Here is a 25279-nt window from a genome sequence, read left to right as displayed (position 1 = left end):
ATACAATATTTTAAATATTTAACTTAACTAGTGGAAGTCAAAAACAGTGTGATTTCTTGAATGCTTTCGTAAATACTTCGGTTTCACCTTATCAATTGGTTGGCTTTTGAATAAGATAAGATTCTCTTACTTTCCTGCAACAAAATACAAGTCTGCACAAGCGTTTCGTTTAACTAAATGCATGAGGCAATTGAAATTATTGAATGTGAATGCAACAAACATTTTTCAGTGAATAACAACGAACAATAGAGATTTACAGTTTGATATCCCTCAAAAACAATAGTATAAATAGCAACAATTTTTGGCAAAAATCTTCTTAAACACACAAATTTTTATACTTTACATTTGAAACGAGTCAGCCGCTGACGAACTATTACACGAAATATAAAATTGTCTAAATTCATATTTTTTCACATTATTCTGTTTTTTTTTTTTTTGATTGCGCTACAGCACTATGTATGCTAGAGTATGTATTTTGATCATGCGAATTATGAGCATACATACATACGCTGCTAAATATGTTTGTATATGTATATGTATACGTAATATAGTAGGTACAAATATTCAAAATACTTTAATATATGTATGTATATTGTGCTCAACGACGCACGCCTACATGTAGACAGTCATATTTTGTGTTAAGTTCAGTAATTTAATTTAATTTACGTTCATTTTATGTTTGTATGTGTACACCAAAAGCGGCTAATATTTGTTTATCCAATAATCATATTTGTGTTTTTCTTTTTGTCAATTTTCGAGTGCACTCCGCTATGCTTGCTTGCAGTTGCATTAAATATATATATGTATATATTTATTTTAATAATTATTTTTTTGTAATCGACGCATTTTGCTGCTGTCGTACGGACTAGTCCGAATTGGTGAGGGAAGAACGTTGTGATTCGAGTGTATTGGTGTCGTTGCGATTGCGCAACATGCGTGGTTGACTTGATGCAAAATTGGAAAAGTCTTTCATAACATCTTTATAGGTTTCATCTTCGCCATTTCCTTCGTCATTCATGCCGATCTCGTCGTTCAAGCGCGTCAGACGCAAGCTAACGAAAGGAGGATTGCAATATCATAAACTATATGCTCGTATGTAATATGGAAGGCTTGTACTTACAGTGTCACAATGTCGGCATTGCGTTGATCCACCGCTATGTCGAGCGGTTTTTTGCCCTCATTCGATTCGGTGTCATATTTGGCTTTGTGTTTAAGCAGCAAATACACCTGCGCTATGTAACCTCGTGCGGTGGACATGTGTAACGCCGTCTCACCATTGTCGTCGGCCGCATCGATAGGCACGCCATTCAACAATAAGTACTCGCATGCCATTACTGAGCCCTGTAGTGGAGAAATGAACAATAAGTAAGTAATTTTGCAATTTTTAAAATTAAATATGTGGCGTTTTAATTGCTTATAGCGTGCAATAAGCGCCGTCAACACTTTTATAGCAGCGAATAACGACTTAACCTCAAAGATTTAAGATTTCTTTATGCTTGTAATAGAATAATACTTTCAAAAAATATGATTAACACTTGTTACAACAGTTTAATTGCAAAAGTTATGAAAATGTTGTTTCACACTCACCGACAGCACCGCCTGATGCAAATATGTGCGATTGTGATCGTTCGGATTCTTCCAGTGTTTATTGACACCCAGTGCATAGGCCATGCACATCACAGGCAAATTATGCACCGCCGCCGCTTTGTACAACATGAGATTCGCATCGAGTTTGGAAAAGGGCACCTCATCTAATATTTCCGGTTCGACTTCGCCATCGGTGGACTCTTGATCCGAGCCTAGAATGGCGGGCGTTTCGTCCGATTCCAGCGCTAAATCATCGCCGATTAACATCAAATCTTCACGTGAAATACTCAACGAGAGCGAGGGAAGATTTATCGACTCGTCATCATCGTCAGACTTCGAGCTAGAACGATGCCGGTCACGATGCCGGCGACGGCGATATTTCTTAACCGCCCATTTGCGTGCACCCAACGAAAGCGTTGTGGTCTTACTCAAGCTACGTGGCTCCTCAGCATCAGCACCTCCACCGCCGCCACCGTCACCGCCACTATCAATGGAGAGCACTTCAGCAGTTTCGCTGGCGAGCAACTCTTGCGGTTTCGGCATGGCACACACGAAACGCTTTTCCACATATTTCGCCTTTATCCACGCCTCGCGCACACTAATATCGCAATTCTCTGTGGCCGCTTTCAGTTCACAATTATCGCCGATACGTGCCTCGTAAATGCGATTCACCACATTATTGCCCAATTCCATCATCACCTTCACGTTCTCCGTCTCCCAGGCGTCGAGCGTAAGCGAACGCACCTTGCTGTAGTGCACGCCGAGACTGCGATGCACACCGGAGCATTCTATGCACAGCGTTATACCCAAATTGATGGAGGCCCAACGCGGATCGGAGCCGCGACAATCGCAGCATTGCGAATTACCGGGAATTTTTAGGAATTGCTCCCAGTGACTGGAGTTAGATAATGTTAAAGCATTAAAATCATATGCAATTTTCCTTTCAGCACAAATACTTGCGTACATTTTCCGCTTCGCATTGAGTGCATTCGTCGCCAGCGACGACTGTGGTCTGGAATGTTGGCTGTCGTGCTGTATGGCAGCGCCAATGCTTTTCTGCAACGCCGAAATCCACAGCGACAACATATCAGCGGAGTCTGCTTGCAAAATGTGCGATCTGAAAGCCGCAAAAGTTTTTTGCATTTAGAAATTGTTGTAAGTATATAATAATATATATGTATGTGTGTGCTTGTGTGTGCTACTCACTTTGTTGGCGAAATAACTTCGAAGCAGAAGCGACGATCGCCATCGTTGACGGGACGCACCGTACAAATGCGCAAATCCTCCTCCATAACGGAGAATGAATCCTCATTACTGCGTTTTCTGCAATTCGAATCCAAATCACTTCAGCGTTTTTTACAAACACAACATAAATTGGCAAATATGTGTAGGTAGAGTAGGTAGTAGTAGTAGTAGTAGTACATAGTTGTAGTAGTAGGTGGGTATGTACGAGATTGGTCGAGGTATGGCATGGCACACGACATAACCAACCACAACAACAACACAAACATAAAATAAATGTAAAAATTAGGACGCATACACGAGTAGAGATGAAAAAGCGAATTGAATTCTAAAAACTAATGCTAATAACTAAAGCTAATTAAATTTTAACTTAAATTTACTAAAAATTCTATAAAACTATACTGTGCAAAGGAAATGAAATGAACTGTGTGGGGTGCGCAAAGACTTGCATGTTTTCCAAACAAATTACTATATAAGAATAGGCGGCGGGACAGGAATAAATTTAGGCTATAAAATCTTGGGATTTCAAAATAACAGTAACAGTATCAGATAATAAAAAAAATATTAAAAATTAATAAAAAGAAAAAAACGTTAACTTCGGCTGCATTGAAGCTATAATATCCTTTACAGGTTCATTTATTTCGATCGGTCAGTTTGAGATCACAATAGCATATGATCTGAACCGTATGTCAATAAATTGTAGCGATGCTTTGGATAATAATTTTGTGAAGAAACTTTGTCAAATAAAAAATATTGCAATGCAAGCACTTTAATCAGATGGTTCAGTTTGTATGACAGCTATATACTATAGTGATCTGATATTAACAGTTTTTCGGAGATTTCATGGGCAATAATTCAAGTCAAATTCGTGTTACAAACTTTTTGCCAAACATAACTTGCTCAGGGTGTAAAAAGATCTACGCGCGAATTAGGATTGTCGCTTTAGCGCGGAGTTCACAGCACGCGATATGATTTGAAATTCATTAAAGGCTTGAAAGGCATAAATCGAATGCTTCAGATACTAATTGCAGCAGAAAATTGTGAAAATAATTTTAAATTTCACTCAAACTAAATCACTTCACTTAACACGCCTATGATATTTCTATTCACGGCAATTTTTAATATAGTCAAACCCGTAAAGTGCGAACTAAATACTCAAGTCTGAAAAAACTTAACGTGTACTTATTGTTATTTTACACATTACACAGTTTTCTTTATCTTGGCACTTAATTGATAATAAACTCTTCTACCACCAACATACTAGTACGTAATACTCACCTATAGACTAGCTGATTATTGCTCAAATAGAACCAACGACGGCACCATGTTTTGAATCCTTTCGATTTTTTCTTGAATAAATAGCCTTCGATTTTATTGGAAGTGCTATTCGTATTTGTATCACTAAAATTGTTCACACTCATGTGGCGGTTCTGCATGGCCTTCTCTAATTGTTGATAGTCACCGCGTAAACAATTCAAATCTTCCGTTATATTTTTGAAGAACTCATCAAAATCGTTGCACAAATCGAAACCTTGATGGTAGTAGGTAACGCAAGCCTGATAGTAGTCTACGAGCTGGTTGAGTGAAAAGAAATACACAAATATGTTAGTTAATTGAGGTTTTCACTTTTGACCACAACAATTAATTAAAAATAATTTTCGACTAACCGTTGATAAAATCGATGGAACCTTACGCGATTGTACTAAAGTTATATAATTTACATAGTCTAATGCGGTGTGTTGAAAGCATGATTTACTAGCTGATAATATGTTAGCTGCCTCTTGTACTTCTTGTGGCCGATTCTTGCTTGCCTGCAATGGGTAAAAGCAACAATTAGCAAAACGAATATTCGTGCAAATGTAAGGATAGATGACTCATCATCGGTGCAACAACTTGCCTGTGCATTTTTTATGAGCGCATTATCGTAACCCTCGGATACCTTGAGGAAGTGTCCTTTATAGTCCTTAACTTGATTGATGTCGTCTTTGACGAATACTTTGAGGTTCTTCAAAACCGTGCGACTCGCTTGATCCAATAGAATGGTATGAAACTTGTTCATTTCCTGCAAATGTAGATAGTAGGCAAAATGTATTGCATGAGTACATACATAAATAAGTGCCAGTACTAGGTACATATATAAGCGTTACAATCACGGCATGGCCAATGAGTAATGGCTTGATGAATCGACGGCGATATCGAATTCGTATACAAAAAAAAAACAATAACTACAAAAAAGCAATAAAATAGCGACGAGTATGCGCGCCGGCATGTGAGTGGCGCTTTGTGTAGAGCGTAAGTCGTATTGTTTTTATTGCAATAAAGTGAAATTACATTAAGTAAAATAAATAAATGTATTTAACGAACCTGAAAACAGTGTATCAGTTTGCCCAAAGCATTGTGCGCGTTCTTATTATCGGCAAAATGTTGCTGCAAATCCCATAAGGACATAGCGAAGGCGCTGTAAAAAACAACAAGAAGAACAAAATATTAAGTGATAACACAGCAAGTAATTGGAAACTAGCAGACCATGAGTAAAATAAAAAAAAATCAATGGAAAATAAAATGTGTGCATTTGTATGCTTGTAATTTACCTCTGGTTCTTTACATACTCCTTGCCTGAGTCCACAGCCACAGTGCAGAGTTTGATTATTTTCTCAAGCCGTTGCTCCAAATGTTCAATATCAGTTTCTTCCTTGGAAATGAATTGTCTGAAATCAAAACAAAAAAAATTATTTTGAAAAAATTAACTATAAGTAATAATAAGTGCAGGAACTGGCTGTCTGTAGTTTACGAAAGCGCAAACAAAACAAAAATAATATCGCGCTGACAGCAAAAAAAATAATTAAATTGAAAATCGTAGGCACTGTGGTACATTATGGAGCTCACATGCAAATATGCTGTCAAATCGATTATCAGCGCAAGGTTTAGCTGAGCGGAAAGATGCCACTTTGTATTGTGTCTCCACAAAAGCAGTCAAAGCAAAAAGCAGATACATTTTTAAGAAACTGCGCAAATTAAGAGTAAAAGTTAAATGATATGAAGTTTTGTTATTGTTTGGATTTTTCTGCTTTGTTTTGATCTTTGCTGAGGGACCTCATTCACCTCTTGGCTTATGGTGCGCTTTATTATTTAGTTTTTTTTTCACACTCATTAATAAACCTGTCGTAAAACAAACACTCATAACAGTTGGGATATGAATATTTTTGTGCACATGTGTGTAAATTTTCTCTTTTATTTTACATAAACATTGTCGCCTCCTTTTTTATTTTTGCGCACATATTGGCTTTGAGGTTTTGTTTATTATAATTACATCCATGTGACGCATGGCAATTAGTTGAATTATGTATGTCAATGAATTAATGAGAATTATATAAAAGTTATTAGAGGTAGAGGATGTGCGATTTTGGAAATCATTGCAAGTAGCTCAAGTTATTATCGCTATGTTAATTTGCAATTAATTATTTATTTATGCATTTATATATGTACATAGATGTACATGTATTTATGAACGAAAATGTTAGGAGCTGTAGTGCAAAGCTGTCGATCTGACAGCGAAAATAGATAAATGTAAAAACAAAAATTATTGCAGACACATATTAACACTATTTATGAATTAATATTTATTTTTCAGTTTTGATATCTAAAAGGCACACTGTTGCCCTTAGTTAATAAAAAAAAGACTTTTTAAGTTAGCAGGTAGTATGAGAGAGCTTATTTATTATAAACTTTGTAAGTAGTCGATTGAAGTATTTAGATAAGAATTTTAAGCATAAGATATCAATACTGATAAAGCTTCTTGGCGTAGTTTTTTTTTTGCAAAGAGGAAAAAAATCATCAAACACATTTTGATTTTCGCTTTCTAACAACATGCCACTATAAACAACGCTTGGCACAACAAACGATTGCTTTGTTGAAATCAAAAATTTCTTTTTTTATTTCAACTTGGAATAAAACCAAAAATAATTATATTTGAAGTGGCTTAAATAACAAATTTTACAATCAAATGGTAGCTTTTAGATGGTTACTTAAGATTTTATTGCCATTTATGTATGTATACATATATAGTACATATGTATATCAAATTTCGTGAAGATACAGTTGTCCAAAAAAAATAGGAGGTGGTCTACCAAATAATTCATCTGACCGCAATAAATCATGCCTTTTAACCGCCTTTTTCTTCAAATTACATTCGGGCTTCCTTTGTATGAGCAGTAATTTTCTCGGACTTTTTGTTCTATAACAAGCGCCGACGAGAAGTTTCGGGATTAACTGACACATTTAGTTTATTGTTGATGGCTCTGGCTGACGCAAAGCATAATTTTCCACAGCGATTCCCTTGTCATCATGCAGGCCCTTGTCGTACAAAAACGAGCGACGTACGAAAACAATTATAAAATCCAAAGTTAACAATAAAGCAGATAAGGAATGGCTTAGATATAAACATATACTATATTTAGCCCCTTTAAAACAAAAAAACCAGAGCCCAGAGAAGATTTTTGTCAAATCCACTTGGCAATTAATGTGTTAAGACTTTTGCTATCATTTGAGCAAAATATTTGAATCCTTTTCCTAATTTTCTTAAATTCCTTTTACCATTTCCCAATTCAGCATATATACTATGCTTTACTACATATATTTTAAACGGCCCCGTCTCTATGTGCTGCACACTGTTCAGGGTATAAATATCAAAAATATCATCTCAAAGAAATGAAAAAAGGCGATAACTTGTTCATCAGACATACGTACACATATCTTCTATACTTCCTATACTTCAACGACAGTATTTTCTTGAAAAGGACAGCATACTATATAATCTTAGTTTACAAAGTTTTTAGTTGATAATATGTTACATTTAATTCTATAAATAAGATACAATAGTAATAATTATTTTAAATAAAAAACATTTTTAAATCTTCTAAGCATATATGCAGATACATTATATCTGAAAATACATATTATAAATTTATTCTCACATATCGTTTAGTTGACAATTTAATTCTTTATAGTTGTGAACATTATAATATACAAACTTTTCGTATTATATACTTGTCTAATATTTATCAATTCACTTTCTATATGCCAATGAAAACTTAAAACACAATACTTTTAATAACGCCATACTATCTATTCTTACAAAGTGGTGTTTCGTGTTATTGCTTTGTGTTTTATCAACATTTCACGATTGCATGTCCACATATACACACACGACATAATTATACACAATTATACAATGTGCTCACATACATACATATGCATATTTTGTTTTTTGTTCGATGATTCCTAATTTATTTTATTGTTTTGCTGGAATTCGTGATGATTAAGCGTCACTCAGTCTCAGACGACAATGAATGCCAATTGGCATCGCTGGCATTGGTAGTGGCATCGATGACCCAGCATCTGCTATTTAGCATGCAAATTTTCTAACATGCAAAACGACGAACAATAGCAACAAAATGCATGTTTTGGCATATCTTTGTCTATGAATTACATAGTACGTAATTGCTTACATACTTTTGTGCAGTATACAAAAGACCACCTTTATACCTCTCATTATTCTGTCTTAAAATGAATATACATATGAAGTGGTGCGATATTTAACATAAAACATTCAACAGAATGCATAAAGTACTCGAAAAAAAAAATGTTGACGTTAACAAAAGTATTTGCACATTCCGATTTAAAAGGAAATTATGAATAAACAATAACATATATACATGCAAAAAAAATTGTGTTACGAGGAAAAAGGGGCGTAGACCTGTAAGTTCAGAAAACATTCCTGACCTAACACTCAATGAACTCACCGAAAACGGGGTGAATCCTTAAGACACTCCTCAAATTCTATGGTGGAACGCATTTTGGATGATTATCCTATTTGCACTGGATCAAAAGCACCACTTTGTAACCAATTTAAAACACAATATCCGAATTCGCCACCACACAAATGATAAAATTGCTTATTTAACTTTTCAGCTGTTGCTCTTTCACACTCGTCATCAAAATCTTCACTTCACACACAATGATTTATCTGCGCATATATGTATGTATGTATAATTGCGATTTTTCTTTCACTGTAGCACTTTGCATTTTAAAAACTTATCAGTAATCACTTGATGTCCAACATTTTTCCTTTGTTTTGATGAATATAATACAACTAACTATAGAAAATGTATAAATACTTGAAATATGAAACAAATTTTCAGCAGTTTTTCTGATAATAACACAAACACTTTCACCAAATTGACTTTTCGCGAATTAGTTGTGGCAGCTGCTTGTCATTATTCGCTCCTGATGCTTTGACAGTTGCGTTGATGGATGCCGCGAACAGAAGGCAACAAACAACAAATTAGCAGAGTTGATATGAGACTCATTAGGGGTATTCGCTTGCTCTTGCAAGATTGCAGATTGCACAAATACTAAACCGAAATATACAAGGGCACGAGAGCACCCATTGCAGAATCTAGTGATATATGAACGGCTGATTCGGCCAATTTATTTTGAATCACTATTATGTATGGCTATTGTGAATTGGCGCACCTTCTGCATACATTTTTAACAAAAAAAACTGTAACAAATCTGTATAATTTAAATAGAAATTATAAAATCAATTTAAAACTTACCTTCCTCAACAATTTAACGACGTAATATGTCTTTATGTAAAATGTTGGCTAAAACACGCAAATATACATGGGTGTTGGTCTGACATATTTTGCAGCCGTTGCAAATAATTTTCTGCGTGTGTTTGTTGTTGTGCCGGTGCACCAGGAGGAAATATATGCAATAATTGCACCATGCAAGGGTTTTGCAAGGGCAAAAGAATACCCCTATTATACAATTTACGATATCCCTCTTTGAGTTGTCTGTTTAGTTAATGCTTTGCAAGCCGTTGTAAATAGGAAACCATAAAGTTGGACAACAAAATTGATATTTTGATTATAATTGGATCATTTAAACAGTGTATGTTAGGTAATTCTTGAAAGGTGTCTGTTAAAATAATTCGAGCTTCACCTCTTAATTTACCGTATACGGTTATTATTTTGTTGGAACTGCAATATTTGTTTTAATAACTTGATTTGGAAGACGAATCTGTCAGATCAGCTATTATTCAGAAGCTGGCAACTCAGCTTTTCAGCTGTTTACTGTTTACAATCTCACATGCAGATGTCGCCCATAATGATAACTTTTTAAAAAATTTTAATTTACATTATAAACTAAAATAAAATATATTATTTAACAATAAGCTTAAAGAAATATTGCTGTTTATTAATAAAAAAATAAAATAAGTTATATAAATGTTTTAATGAATTTTTACTAGTCGTCTTTTAAGACAGCTGGTAACATTGCGGCAAATTGTTCTTGTTCCATTCGCGAAGCAAACAATGCATTTGTTTTATTTTTCGCCTCCAAATAAGTAGGAAAAGTTATTGTCGGCAATAAAATAAACAATAAATTGAAATAAACAAATTATTGCAGCGCTAGCAAATGAAGTGCTGCGGTGTACGAGTTCATTAAATATATATAATTATACTGGCACTAATAATTCACAACACGTTTCGTGATTTGCGTTGGCGGTGACTGAGGCAAAGCAAAAGATAGAAGTAATAATTTTTATTTATTTGCATTAAAGTAAATGGAATGTTATAACGAATATATTAAAATTCAAGTGCGAAAAAGAAAAACTATGTTCATAAACTGAAAGCCCAGTGAGTTCAGTGTCCTCTATGCCCTTTGTGGCTAATTTGTTTCCGTTTTGGGTATTCTCTCTTGATCGGTTGCGTGCTTCAGCTATTCGGCTTGTGAATTCTTGTTTTTACCAATTATACTATCCACATACTCGCGTGTTTTTGTTTTCTGTTTGACGATCATTTGCATATTTTATGTAAAGTTTTATACGTCACGCGTTTGCACGAAATAAAGTAAAAAAATAAAAGAAAACTCGATAGTGGCTATTAGCTTATTATTTATACAGACTATTCTGGAAGCAGGGCATAGAAGTAGTCGCTGCTTACAGCGAATTTTCCTTTCCTCACACTTGACCCTACAGATTGAACATAGCGCGTGAAATATGTGGAAGTGTCACAAATGCGGAAAGCCAGTCTACTTCGGTAAGTAATTGCTGTTGAAATTCGAAACCAAAAGCTCATAAACTCAATACTGCTTTGGTTTGAGTGGTCACTAACATATAATTCTATTCTATTAGCGGAGCGCAAACAATCGTTAGGCTACGATTGGCATCCAGAGTGTTTACGATGTGAAGAATGCGGCAAGCGGCTGAATCCAGGCCAACATGCTGAGGTTTGCCTTTGTTCTTTTGTAAAACTATATGTGTAATCATTAAACACCCTTTAATCTATTGTTTAGCATAAAGGAGTGCCTTACTGTCATGTGCCATGCTATGGTGCGCTCTTCGGACCGCAACTGTTCGGACATGGCACACGTGTGGAATCACATAAGAGCTATGGCGTAAAAGGAGCGCAGCGCTCTTTTATTGGAAATGGTGGGCCGGTTTTGCCGAGAGATCACTTGGAAAGCAAACTAAAGGTAAAACCTTAGCAATATATCGCAATTAAACACAATTAATGTACAAACATTTTTTTAAGGTTTACAACCAATTTTACGACAATAAGAGCATGGAAATACGAAGCCGCGAAGTAAATAATCGGCTAATAATGGAAGGTGCATTGCGTGTTTCTTGGGGCGTACATGGTGTGATACATCTCAAAGAGGACGACGATCAGCGTACGTTGGTTGTGCGTAAGCGGAATTCAAAGCGTGTCTCCAAAGCAGCGGATGTGAGTTTATAAATTGCAATATTTTATTTTCGTTTGTTAAATATTTGCATTTTTACAATATTAGGATAGCCCGTCGGATAAGGAAAACGACATAAGCGAATCGCTGGAAGCGCCCACAACAGCAAGTGAGGTCGAAAACATGTCAACAGATATATCGCTGTCAGAGAGCATGACATTCGATTCGAGTAGTTTGAACGAGTATCCTTTGACAGATTTACCCACTACGCCAGAAGAAGTTTCTGCCAATACCACTGGCGGTGCTGATGGTGCTGCTGTGCCTTTATTAAATGGGACTAATGGGCGTGCAAACGATGATGATGAGTCCGTGTCCACAAGCACGCTATGTGGCACTGATACGACGATCACCACAGCATCCACAAGTTGTATGTCGGCAACGTTGCCTTCGAAGTTGGATAATTTAGAGAAATTGGAATGGGACGAGATCGATGATTTGCTACAGGTATTGTACAACTCACTCTATTCAAATATGTGCTTCACATATTATATTTTTTTCAGGTGGAGCGTCGTGTTAGCGAAAAAGATAAAATTTACGAAACGATGCCAGTTAAATTGCCATCGTCACAAACGTCTTCCAGCGATAGTTCACCCACAAAAACGATTTCGGCTCATAATCTCACCGAAAGCACGAATACGAACAGCGAAGTGCCATCACCAACCTCACCAACGTCTTCTTCCACAAATACCACCAACAATAGTAATAGCAATAGTGAGAGTAGCAGCACTTCTTCCGACAATTTCGTCACTGCAACCTCGGCGACCATAAACACCAGCTCCACGACAGCGGATAATTTCGAGTCGTCCGATGATGCTACGCTCAAACCAATGGATTTCGAGGAATTCAAACGTAGTGTTCACCTAGATTATGTCAGTGGTGCCAATTCATTTCGTGAGCCGAATGAGGACTCACTAAAGCGCAACCAACCAATCGATCCGTCGCGTATAAATGATTCGCTCAAGTTCTACGGCGAAAGCCCAATGAGCAAGAGCTTCAATTGTGAGCATGCCTTGCGTTCCATCGATGCGAATTTAATAAACGATACGCTACATTTGAAGAGCGGCACTGCCAGTCCACATTCGATGCAACGCATGTATGCACTGCAAAAGAGTGGCTCCGCCTCAACTGCAACGGGTGGCAACTCCAAAAATCTAACCACTTATCAGCACGGACACAACCACTTCGAGAAGGGCATAAATCGCTCCAAGTCAGGACCGTCGTGTTTTGATTACTCGGACAGCGACGATGACGACTCAACGCTGAAGCCACAACAATCGGCCACCATGCGGCGTAGTGATGTGCCCCAACGGTATGTGACGATTGAAATGGATTGCTATCCGAAAGATAACGACAAGGGTAGTGTTAGTGAGGCGGACTCCAGTCGCGCCGATGCACCATCGATTACTGTGTCAAACAGTGGCAACGCCGCTGGCGATGAGTTGACGCAAACGGAGGAGATGTACACGGCAAGCAGGGGTAGTGATGCGGTGCACAATGGTGGCGCTGGTGGAGATGATGATGATGATGATGCGGATCCACCGCTGCACGTAACCGAGGACGGTGTGGTCTTGCGTAGGCCGCCGCGCACAGGTGCCGCCGCCATCAAGCGCCGCAGTGGCAACAGAAGGTACGTGGCTTTAATTTGTGTTTTTATAATAAAAATGTTACTATTTTCTATCTTGCAGATCGCGCACTAAATTGAAGCGCCGCTGTTCCATCAACGGTCACTTTTACAATCGTGAAACATCGTTCTTTACACCGCCCTACGGCTCGCAGATGTCCGTGTGGGTCACATCGTTGGTCACCACAACGGAGGTTATCAATTTACTGTTGGAGAAGTATAAGGTCGACAGCGCTGTGGAGAATTTTTCACTCTTCATTATACGCGATAATGGCGAACAGAAGCGCTTGAAAGAGACTGATTATCCGTTATTGACGCGCGTCATGATGGGACCGCATGAGGATGTGGCGCGTCTCTACCTGGTCGATGCCAAAAAAACGGATGAAATTAGGTATGCACACGCGCATATTTATAACAATTTATCATTCTTTAATGTTTGAACACTTACAGCAATGAGGTGGCTCAGTTTATAAACCTCTCACTGCCGGAATGCCGTGCAATTTTGGAGCGCTACGATGATGAGTTGGAGCGCGAAGTGGCCAAAGTTAGAGAAAGGTAACAGTTAAAAGCGCCTTTTTTAATTATTATAATTATTGAAAAACATATATTCTCACTCTTGCAGATATGCCGAGTTGCGTCGTCGTATTATCAGTCGCATGGAATCGCTGAAGGTGCATCTATAAATGTGCTCAAGTTTTGTGTATTTGCCTCCTTTACCCTTTTACAGTACTTTTATTTACATTTTGTTTCAATTTCTATTGAAAACGTTGTCTCAAATAATATTTCACGCTCGTTGCATACACTCTTAAACTGTGTTGCAACCGCTCAAATATCATAAAAATAAGAGATTTACATAACTTTAGTATTAAAAAAGCACATATGCAGCAGATAACGCATTTAAAGTTTCATAATGAGCACAAAACTTAGGGTTATTTTCGAAAGTGGAGTTTTCGAAAAATTTTTGAATTTCTTAATGTTTGAAACAAAAAATACTCGAATAATATATTTCATAATTTGCAGTAATTCGAATATACTTGATACTTTAATATTTCGAAATTGAAAAATAAAGAATTCTTTTAAAATAACAGCTTTTCGAAAAAATCTGAAAATGCAAATTTCGGACATGCTCGCAATGAAACTTAAAATATACAATTTTTCAGTGATTGTCGAATCTCCTATATTCCGAAACAAAGCACGAGTCGTAAATTCTGAAATTTGCAATGATTCGGACATATAGGCATAGCTAGTGTTTCGAAATTTAAAATTAAAGAATTCTTAAGATTTCAAATTTCCAAAAACCAAAGCTATTGAAACCATTACTTTTCCAAAAAATCTCAAATTGCGAATTTCGAAATTGAAATAGAAAGAATTCTCAAAATTTCGAAAAGTAAAGATTTTCGAATATCGAATGAAAACCTCTAATTTGAACAGCCTCAAAATGCTAATGTTTCGAAATTGAAAAATAAAGAATTCTCAAAATTTCGAAAATTAAAGATTTTCGAATATCGAACGAAAACTTCTAATTTGAACAGCCCCAAAATGCTAGTATGTATTTCGAAATTTATAAATAAAGAATTCTCAAAATTTCGAAAAACAAAAATATTCGAATATCGAACGAAAATTTGCAATCGTTCGGACATGCTCGAAATGCTAATGTTTCGAAATTGAAAAATAAAGAATTCTCAAAACTTCGAAAAACAAAAATATTCGAATATCGAACGAAAATTTCCAATCGTTCGGACATGCTCGAAATGCTAGTATTTCGAAATTGAAAAATAAAGAATTCTCAAAACTTCGAAAAACAAAAATATTCGAATATTGAACGAAAATTTCCAATCGTTAATAATTTAAAAACCGAATTCGTCGAACCATCGCTGAAGTGCTTCAACTCCATCATTCTAAAGGAGAAAACGGGTCTAGAATTGATCGCGTTTATGGTGCTCGAATTGTATTTTTTTTCGTGTGTGAGCTACTTTTATTAAAATTTTAAATTTCAACTTTTAATATAGCGCTAAATGAAGTGAAGCTCCAGTGAATATACAATAATGATGTCAATTGATAAAACATTTTTAGAGTAATTGCCGACTAATCGTGAAACTTTTCGAAATTCGAAAAAGAAATTTTCTGTAGTATATACATATATCGTATAAGCGCTTCTTTTCAAGAAACATAACTTTATTCGAAATTATAATAACAACAAAAAATAGCTGTCTTCGATCCACCGATGCTTGGAGAATAGCGAAACGAACACAAAATTTGTTTAATATAAATGAACTGGTAAAATCGTTAGAAGTTATAACACGAAGAGATTATTATTGACGCTCTTGAGTGAATTCAACTAGATAAAATTGCTGCTATATTCAGCAGTGGGGGCGAGTAGTGAAGTATCGTATCGAAGACAGTCAAAAGTTAGATCTTAGACATACATGTATTTGAGTGAAATTATAATTATTAATTTAGTCGAAATTATAATCATTAGTAAGCCCAAAAGGTTTTATGTATGCGTAAATTAATCCGGTTTTCACTAGATCCTTTCTAACTACGCTAGCCGGGCTGCAATCGTTTCCGTTATAAGTGCAAGTATTATTTTAGGATTTTGAATTTTTGCAAACATTTTTATTGCATTTAAACAACAATAATATGTGTAGCTGACACTAACACTAACAAATGCCATTTTTACTTTGATTGTAATCACTTCCATAAACATATCCTTATAAGCTAGGTACTTTGGTTTGTTTACTCGCGACCCAGCGAGTAGTAATGATTTATTTATTAACCAAAAATTTTTTGTTTAGCTTTAAGTTACTAAAAAAAATGTAATGCGCAATTACAACAACACATAATCAAAACCATTGCAATTATTTTTTTTGTACTATTTTATTCTTTTTATTATTTTTTGTTTTAAGCTTTTATTGTTTTTATATATTTTTTTTTTATTATTTTTTTATTATTTTTTAAATTTTTTTGTTTTAATTTTTTATTGTTTTTATTTTTTTTTAATTTTTAAATATGTGTGATCGTATTTTTTATTTTTTATATATTTTTCTATTATTGATTTTCTTGAACACATTATTTGTATTATTTTTTATTTATATATTTTAAGTTTTCTTTATTTTTGTTTTGATTGTTTTCCATTATATTTTTTTTAAGTTCGATTTTTATTTTTTTTTAATTATTTGTTTCTTTTTGCATTTTTTATTTGTATTTCTTTATTATGTTTTTATTTGATCTTTTATTTATTTTTTTTTAATGCTCGTATTTTGTATTTTTAAATAATTTTTTTATTCTTGATTTTCTTAAATACAATTTTTTGAATTATTTTTGTTTTTTTTTAATTTTTTAGTTTTCTTTATTTTTAGTTGTATTACTACTTTTTAAATTCTTTTATTATTTTTACTTTTTATTTTATTTATTTTTTTTTATTTTTATTTTTATAATTTTTTATAATTATTTTTGTTTTAATGCTCGTATTTTGTATTTTTTTTAATAATTTTTTTTGTTATTGATTTTCTTAAATACAATTTTTTGAATTATTTTTGTTTTTTTTTATTATTTTTATTTTATTTTTTTATTACTTTTTTACTTGTATTTTTATATTTTTTTATTTTTATAACATTTTTATTACTTTTGTATATTTTTTTAAATTTTATTATTATATTTATTTATTATTTTTAAATATTTTACATTTTTTTATTATTATACATAACTTTTTTAAATTATTACTTTTTTTATTTTTAAATATTTTTTTTTTTATTTTTTTATATATTTTTTTTATTTTTTATATATATTTTTTAGTATTTTTTTATAATTTTTTTCTTATTACTGATTTTCTTAAAGCAATTTGTATAATTAGCATAATTACGCAATACTTTTTCTTTATAGTATTAGTGAAAACAAAAACAACAAAAAAAAAAACAAATAAATGAACAAAGCTTTGTAATAAAAACAAGAAGAATCAAATAAGTTGCGTGAAGTTCAATTTTAATCACATATACATATACTCACCCATGTAAGTGTGCATAACGGTAAAATATAAGCAAATATGAATATTGCAAGAAAAATTTGTAAATGAATTTAGCGCATAATTGGTGCATTTATATGTATGAAGAGAAAGCAGATATGTATTGAAATTCAACATACACACACACAAACACACAATCCAATGTAGCGTTATTAAAATGTACTCATTACCATGTACTCACAATACATACATACATACATCCATGTAAACTGCTGCACCTGCGTTCTAACACAATTGAATACATATACATATTTGCGCATATAGACATACAAACATACACACATACATATATAAAAAGTAAATAGAAATTGTTAAAATGACTAATTACAAATTAAAACATACATACATACATCCATATATAACTATGAAGTTGTTAAATGAACAAATTGAATGAATTGAGCGTTTTTAATAAAAACCCACATGAAAAGCAATACCAAAAACATAACTGTTTGTTTAAATATAGTTGTTTGCCTAGTTTTATATAGTTCTATAAGCCTGAGCAGGAGCAGGGAATATTTAGTTTACCATGAAATTTGTCTCAACTAGAAGGAAAGAAGGGAAACCCTTATAAGTCTATTCGACCGTCCGTATATCTGCCTGTATACATACATATATTAGAACTCGTCTCTCAGTATTTGAGATATTGATTTGAAATTTTCAACATGTCTTTTGCTCTCCAAGAAGCTGCTCATTTGTCGGAACTGCCGATATCGAACCACTGTAGCATATAGCTGCTACAAATATATTGGAGAATAAGTAGCTTCCAGACCGGGACCGGAATGTTTATTCCCGGTTCAATTACAGCAGTTCTAAAACTACATCCAAGTCTAGTTAGGTTCTTAAAGGGGCACTGAAAGGAAACTATATTCCCTCGTTATAGAGGAAAGTTGAAGTAATAAAGGGCGCTTCATTTCGAGGTTTCTTACTTTTTTAAAGAAAAAACACAGAACCTTCAAATATATTGGGGAATGTTTATTGTCATTCGAAATAATATTCTTTGGCATTTTTTTTTTGAAAATTATTTTTTCCAAATGTTGGCCGCGGGTTACGCATCAGAAGATCCATCCGTTGAGTCCAATTTTCGATGACTCGTTCGAGCATTTCGACTGGTAACTGGTGATTGACACGCGTCCTGTTTAGCCCCAAGAACTAAATCGATGCGGAATTTTCTGCATAGACTTTAGACTTTGTATATCGTCACAGAAAAAAGTCTAACGGTGTGAAATCACATGATCTCGGTGGCCAATCGACCGGCCCAAAATGTGAAATTATCTATCGGTCTACAAACCACACCAAACCGTTGTTTCTGGATGAAATGGCAGCTCTTGAATCTCTTCAGGTTGACCTTCGTACCAAATACGGCAATTTTCCTGGTTTACATACCCATTGAGCCAGAAATGGGCCTCATCGTTGAACCAAATTTGGCTCGAAAACGTCGAATCATCTTTGGAACTATTCAAGAGCCCATAGAGAAAAGCGATGTCATTTGGGAAGGTCGAGCGGCTTTAGTTCTTATACATGCTTTATTTTGTATGCTTTCAATTTGAGATCTGGACATCCAAGTATAATGCGTTAAGTCATTCCATACGTCAGTCCGAGTTGCCCTATTCGGTCGAATATTATCCAATCACCCGTTATAAGAAACAATTTGAACCTAGAAAAAAGGAATTACCAAGGTTTTGATTGATCCATATTATCTAAACTCTGCATCAGGAAAATAAACCGTTGAGAAATGGTTTGTTAAGTTTGAATGAGCAAAATGAGCACCAAGGACGATGAAGGCAGTGGAAGCCCTAAATAGACTGTTACCGACGAAAACAAAAAACGACCCCAAAATAATTTTGTATAACCGTAAAATGAAGTTGTTCGTGAGGTCACTTTTGATCAAAAACAACGAACAGTTGATGATTTGAATGATTCCATAATTTCACTTCGAAGTCCAATCGACAGTCAGCTTTTGAGTTTACTGCTCTTCTATTTTGGGTTGCGTATAGAATAATTTTTACTTACTACCTTGAAAAGAAATTACCATCAACAGTGACTATTACATATCGTTTGCAGGGCGAAATTACCGCATTTGAAAAAAAAGAAAGTGTTGTTTCATTAAGACAATGAATCGTGCCATGAATTGAGCTTCGAATAGTTTCCGCATCCACCGTATTCTACCCAAAACCGGGATGGTTCAGAGAAGAGACAATGGAGTGAGGGATATTAGTCCCGGTGGTTTCACAATAGGCCTTCTAAAGGTATAGCTTCGTCATCATACAGTGGAGTATACGACACAGAAGTCTTAATGATTGTTTAATCAAGAATATATTTGACCGAACGACCAAGCAGTGGAGAGAAAAATACTGCCTATATCGCAACGTTACAATCGATCACAACACGTGCGAGTTTTGCTGATGAAAACGAGAATGCCCGAGATGCGTAAGTTTGAAGAGCTGGACAAGCTGGCCGACAGAAGTAATGCTCGGAAACTCAACAAAAAGATGCGGCAAATGACGAAGCAAATGGGTCTGGTCGCCTGCCATCGTCGCATTCGCCGCTTGGCTCCAACGTCACAGTTGATAGTCATAACATCGAAGTCGTAGATAATTTCGTCTATCTTCGAACCAGTATTAAAACCAACAATAATGTCAGCCGCGAAATTCAACACAGAATAATTCTTGCCAACAGGTGCAACTTCGGACTGAGTAGGCATTTAAGAATTAAAGTCCTTTCTCGCCGAGCAAAGACCAAACTCTACAAATCATTCATCGTCTCTGTCCTAATATACTGTGCAGAGGCATGGACGATGACAACATCTGATAAGTCGGCATTACGAGTTTTCGAGAAAAGGGTTCTACGGAAGATTTATCGTCCTTTGCGCATTGGCAACGGCGAACACCGCAGTCGGCGGAATGATGAGCTGTACGAGATATACGCCGACATTGACATAGTTCAGCGGATCAAGAAACAGCAGCTACGCTGGCTAGAGCATGTTGTCCGAATGGACGAAAACACTCCAGCTCTGAAAGTATTCGACGCAGTACCCACCGGGGGAAGCAGAGGAAGAGGAAGACCATCACTCCGTTGGAAGGCCAAGTGGAGAATAACCTGGATACCTGGTTTTTTAAATGCATTTCAGATATTAATGATTCGAAAAATTTCAAGCTACATGCCGGAGCGTACGATTTGAAAATAACTACGGTTACGTGCTTACACGGTATCGCTGCGGCATAACGCGGCATTAATGACGAGCACCGAGCGAAAGCACCGAAATAGCACAGAAAACTGGAGCAGTGAAAAATGAACAAAGCTGTTTGCATTACCAGTGCCGTTGCTTTTGTTTTTGTTGTGCACATATCCGAATTCAACGTGCTCGATGAAATCGAAAGACGCAGTGAAAAGCACTCGACCAAAAATTAAAAATCGTGCCAGCGCCAAATGCGTGCGACCAGCAGCGACGATGGTGGCTGTGATGTCAGCGCGGCTCGATGACTTAGCGCGTGAGTGCTGCGTCATATCGGCAGGGTATCTATCTACAAGCAAAACGAAGCCAACAAAATGGCTATCCAGCCAGTCGGTCTGGCAGCAAAGCGGCTGCGTTTATAATACAAAATTTCGCCGCTGGGCTACGCGTGAGTTTGTTGGGACAAGCCAAAGCCGGCGCTGATGACTCCGCGGTCGTGCGTTGAATTGCTATGGCAGTCATGTGTGCTGGGGCAGTAGGAGAGGCTGGAGCAGTGAGACAGGCCGGTATGACTTGCTTGAGAGCTTGACACAACAGAGCTTTGCCCCGTTGACTGGTTGGCTGGCTGCTTGACAACTCATTCCGTCGTTAATGCACTGGCATGTCGATAAAACGTGTTCGATGGCCAAAAATTCCATAAAATTGCCGAAAAATTCTAAATGGCACATTTCCCATTGCCAACGAGCACGAGGGCAACAACAACAACACCGGCATATCTCTTTTGGCATGCAGCACACACTCACTGCAGTGGCAGTAGGTGGCGACGGCATACGGCTTGAGGACAATGGCAATCATGCTTGACTCATCAATGTGATGCCTGGGTGGCTGGCTCTGCTGGGTGATTGCTGACTGCCAGTCGGAAAGCTCGGGCGCGGTGAAGTGTGCGATTCAATGATGCGCGCACAAATTTTGTTGTTGGCGCTCGTTGTTGCTGTTGATTTGCATACGCGTTGCCGAAAAATCCGAGCCCCAATACACACTCCAGCACTCACATAAGTAACAGCAGCCGTCCCTGCATCGCGCGCGCGCTCGCCTCTATCGAGTCACAGCAGGCGAGTATTAAGATGTGTCGTCGTCACCGTCACCGTCGCCTTTCGCTCCGTTAATGTTGACACAAAAGCCAAGTCAGTGGATGGGATTTTTCCTTTGACATGATTGCTGTGTCTAAGTAGCGACTGCTGCCCGGCAAAGGCCTAGCAGTTGTGTTGACAGCGCGGGTTCAGAGAGCGCGCTTAAAAGAGAATTGAATATTTGCCACGGTTCAGCAGCGGTGACCAGCTAATACTTAGGTGAAAGACTTTTGGGTTTTGACTCGTGCTCATTTAACGGTGCCTCAATTTGCACGGCATCACGGACGGACGAAGTGTCGTCGTTGGCTTAGCGCACATCGATGCTATCTGGTCGGCGCGGTCGGTGCTGCAGGCGGCGGAGTAGCGACTATGCGGCGCTGCTCACAACCAAATACAAAATGCGTTCGTTTTTTATTCTTTTCGCTTTTTTTGGAGGAGGGTCGCACACGCAAAGTGAAAATCGATTTTGGTTGCGCCTTCTAAATCGGTATCGTGATGCGTGTGCTTGTGTGCGCCCATCTGGTGGTATGTTGTTTTGTTTAGTTGTTGTTTTGACATTTCCTCGGGCGGTGTGGGTTAAATGTGCTAAAATGTCCTCTATCTGTGCTCGGCTGGTTAAGGCAGGAGGGTTGGTAGTTCGTGGTATAAGAGCAGAGAAATTGAGAGCATATTTGGGAAAATGTTGAAGCATGCGCAACTTCGGATAGGCTTAGCAACTTGTAGCATACACTGAGAAAACGCTAGTAAAGTAAAATAATGCTTCATAAGGCAGCAGTTTGTGCCCTAATACGACCAAAATGGCTGTGGAAGGTCGGTGATGTAAGAATTTCGTTTCCGATTAATGATTTTTCTGCAATTCTTCGGCGAATGTAAACGCCGACTATCACTTTTTCGGATTGTGCTTGCCTTCTTCCTTACTTCGTGTGCCATGGTTATCATCAAAAGGGGCGTTTCTCATCTAAGACTGTCGATTAGTTTTCATTGGTAGTGTTTTTTACTTGGCCGGTCCCAAATTCAGCGCCCAACCCTGTGGAGGGGATGTTTCGCTTTCTCACTTTAGCTCGCCTTCAAACGGATGTTTTCTGGCTACCCAGAGGATACTTGATCAAACACCGGAAGTAGTGAGCTGCTTGAGCCATATGTAAAAGAAACGTTTCTGTCCACTCCCAAGTGAATGGTAATCAGAGAACTCTTACTTGCGTGAACTTCTACATGTGACTCCATCCTCCCTAATATCTAAGAAGCTGCCTGTATACCGTGATGTCTGAATTTGGTATCCCCGAAATACTAATTTGGTTATGTAAACTGACGTTGAGCAATACCAAAAGCTCCGTCAGGATCGGGAAGGACAAGGCGACTCCCTTTCGTGCGACTTCTTTAATCTACTCTTGGAGAAAGTAATTCGAGCTGCCGAACTTAATCGAGCAGGTACAATATTCTATAAGAGTGTACAGCTGCTAGCGTATGCCGATGATATTGATATTATTGGCCTCAACACCCGCGCCGTTAGTTCAGCTTTCTTCAGACTGGATAAGGAAACGAAACAAATTGGTGTGGTAGTAAACGAGAGCAAGACGAAATATCTCCTGTCCTCAAACAAACACTCGTCGCATTAGCGGCTTGGCTCCCACGTCACTGTTGACATTCAAAACTTCGAATTTGTATATAATTTCGTCTATCTTGGAACCAGAAACAACAATGACAGCCTGGAAATCCAACGGAGAATAACTCTTGACAACAGGTGCTACTTTGGACTGAGTAGGCAATTGAGAAGTAAAGTCTCTAAAAACCTAACTCTATAAGTCACTCATTATTCCCGTCCTGCTATATGGTGCAGAGGCATGGACGATGACAACATATGATGAATCGGCCTTAGGAGGCGAACACCGCATTCGATGGAACGATGAGCTATACGACGACATTGACATAGTTCAGCGAATAAAGACACAGCAGCTACGCTGGCTAGTTCATGTCGTACGTATGGAAGAAAATTCTCCAGCTCTGAAAGTATTCGAGATTTATACTTGTTAAAAGCCTGGGAAGGGATGGTCTTTACTGCTTTCAGCAAATTTGTTTTATTCGGGTTTGGCTCATTTTTGGAGCGCCATTTGCCAGATTATTGGGCCGTTTCGCTTTTTTTTGACAAACCCACATCTCCTGCCCAGTAAAGTTGCTTTTGATAAATATAGAGCTGATCAAGCTTCCCTTTTGCGATATTAAGATCCTCTATTGATTGTATAGTCACTAATTGTAGTTGAATGGACAACTTGCTTGGGTCAACTTATCTATGATCTTATGGCCCCTTATATTATGCCTTTTTCCGTGATAAATTTTATGCAAGCTTTTTAATCACACGGTCTCGAAAATATTACAGGACGGTTGTTGGTCCACAGGGTTTGTCCAGAAAATAAAAGGACTGATTTTCTTCCGCTGCGACTATACATCGGAGCATGTGCGCACCAACTCCATTCGATAGAGAGGTTTTCCCAGCTAACGTACGATGTTGTCTCCGAGCACCTGGGGTGGCTCGACAAACATTTTCGCGCGACGCGTTTTTGTGAATGGTCAAGTCGAAAATGCAGTGTTCGTTAGAGCGCAGATAGGCGATTAAAATTAAAATTAATTAAAATCAGAGACGTTTTATATGATCAAGCAGGTTTACCCAGATTCTGCTTTAGTCATGGATCTTTGAGTATGATCCCGAGGAAAACAGGCAATCTTCCGAGTGGCACACGCCGGCATCTCCTCGCCCAAAAAAGGGAAGAATGAACAAATTCAAAGTGAACGATGCTCATTGTCTTTTTTGAGATCAAAGGAATCGTCCACCCTTAATTTGTACCTCCTGGACAAACCGCCAACTCCAAGTGTTTCGTGGAAGTCCTCAAGAGACTCAAACAAGGGTCAATAGGCTCCGACAAGACATCGCAACCGATTGGAAGTTGCACCACGATAACGCCTTGGCTCACATCACTTTTATTGTGAACAGCTATCTAGCCAGGGCCGGCATCCTAACGCTTTCGCAGCCGCCCTATAGCCCCGATGTGTCCCCACGGACCTTTTTGTTTCCTTGCCTGAAAAGGCCGATGAAAGGCAAGCATTTTGAGACGACAGAAGGAATCCATGGAGCATGTACCTCGGCTCTCAAGGCTATTCCGGAGAAAGCCTTCCGTGACGCCTTCAATGCTTGGAAATCGCGCTGGCAGCGCTACATCGACACAGAATTAGGCTTTTTTGAAAGTTTTTAAAGAATTGTAACGATTGGTTCAACAAATTTTCTTAAATCGACTCAGTCCTATTACTTCTGAACAAACCCTGCAGTCGCAGATCACATTTTACTAGCATCGTATGCGAGCTGTATGGTATGACACATGTAGAAAGTGCAGAGAGGTAGACATGACTTTGCTTATGTTCGGTCTTATCTAGAAGGAGCTTCACAGTTTAAGGGACTGGGGGTTGTATCAGAATAAGAAATCTAGTCTCTATTAAACTTCACAAAAAGCGTTGACGTTAGTTCAGCCGAGGGCCAGACGAAATATTGCATGATGTTGGTATTAATAATAAATATCCATCTGGCGTTATAAAAGACCTGTAGCCCTATGTATGGCGAGAAAGACAGCCAGTGTGACCTATCCTAACCTAAAAAAATATCGTTCACGGTATTTGAAATATCATCTGATTACTAAAAGCAATTGGAAATGCAA

At 37.1% G+C, this 25279-nt stretch overlaps 2 protein-coding genes across 3 annotated transcripts; one reads left to right on the top strand and one right to left on the bottom strand.

The window, feature by feature from the left end:
- Positions 1-104: 104 nt before the first annotated feature.
- Positions 105-9132, bottom strand: LOC105231005 (arf-GAP with coiled-coil, ANK repeat and PH domain-containing protein 2). Of its 2 annotated transcripts, none has more exons than XM_011212076.4 (11): positions 8631-9132; positions 5421-5537; positions 5194-5287; positions 4727-4891; positions 4497-4640; positions 4108-4403; positions 2794-2931; positions 2552-2704; positions 1588-2482; positions 1121-1341; positions 105-1052 (listed from the first exon to the last, which is right to left on the bottom strand). In XM_011212076.4, exons 1-11 carry the CDS (start codon positions 8681-8683, stop codon positions 866-868), a joined length of 2463 nt encoding a protein of 820 aa, XP_011210378.2. In that variant the 5' UTR covers positions 8684-9132; the 3' UTR covers positions 105-865. The 2 variants fall into 2 exon arrangements, with proteins under 2 accessions (XP_011210378.2, XP_011210379.2); XM_011212077.4 differs by having other exon boundaries at positions 2794-2910.
- A 1033-nt stretch (positions 9133-10165) lies between these two features.
- Positions 10166-14553, top strand: LOC105231004 (uncharacterized). The gene is made up of 9 exons (XM_011212075.4): positions 10166-10931; positions 11027-11121; positions 11188-11367; positions 11427-11618; positions 11683-12078; positions 12135-13261; positions 13320-13646; positions 13706-13810; positions 13878-14553. The coding sequence occupies exons 1-9, from the start codon at positions 10892-10894 to the stop codon at positions 13936-13938; spliced, it is 2523 nt and encodes an 840-aa protein (XP_011210377.2). The 5' UTR covers positions 10166-10891; the 3' UTR covers positions 13939-14553.
- The last annotated feature ends 10726 nt before the right edge of the window (positions 14554-25279 follow it).

Source organism: Bactrocera dorsalis, chromosome 2 (assembly GCF_023373825.1).
Source record: "Bactrocera dorsalis isolate Fly_Bdor chromosome 2, ASM2337382v1, whole genome shotgun sequence".
Taxonomy (NCBI): Eukaryota; Metazoa; Arthropoda; class Insecta; order Diptera; family Tephritidae; genus Bactrocera; species Bactrocera dorsalis.
This window is presented reverse-complemented; position numbering and strand designations above follow the sequence as displayed.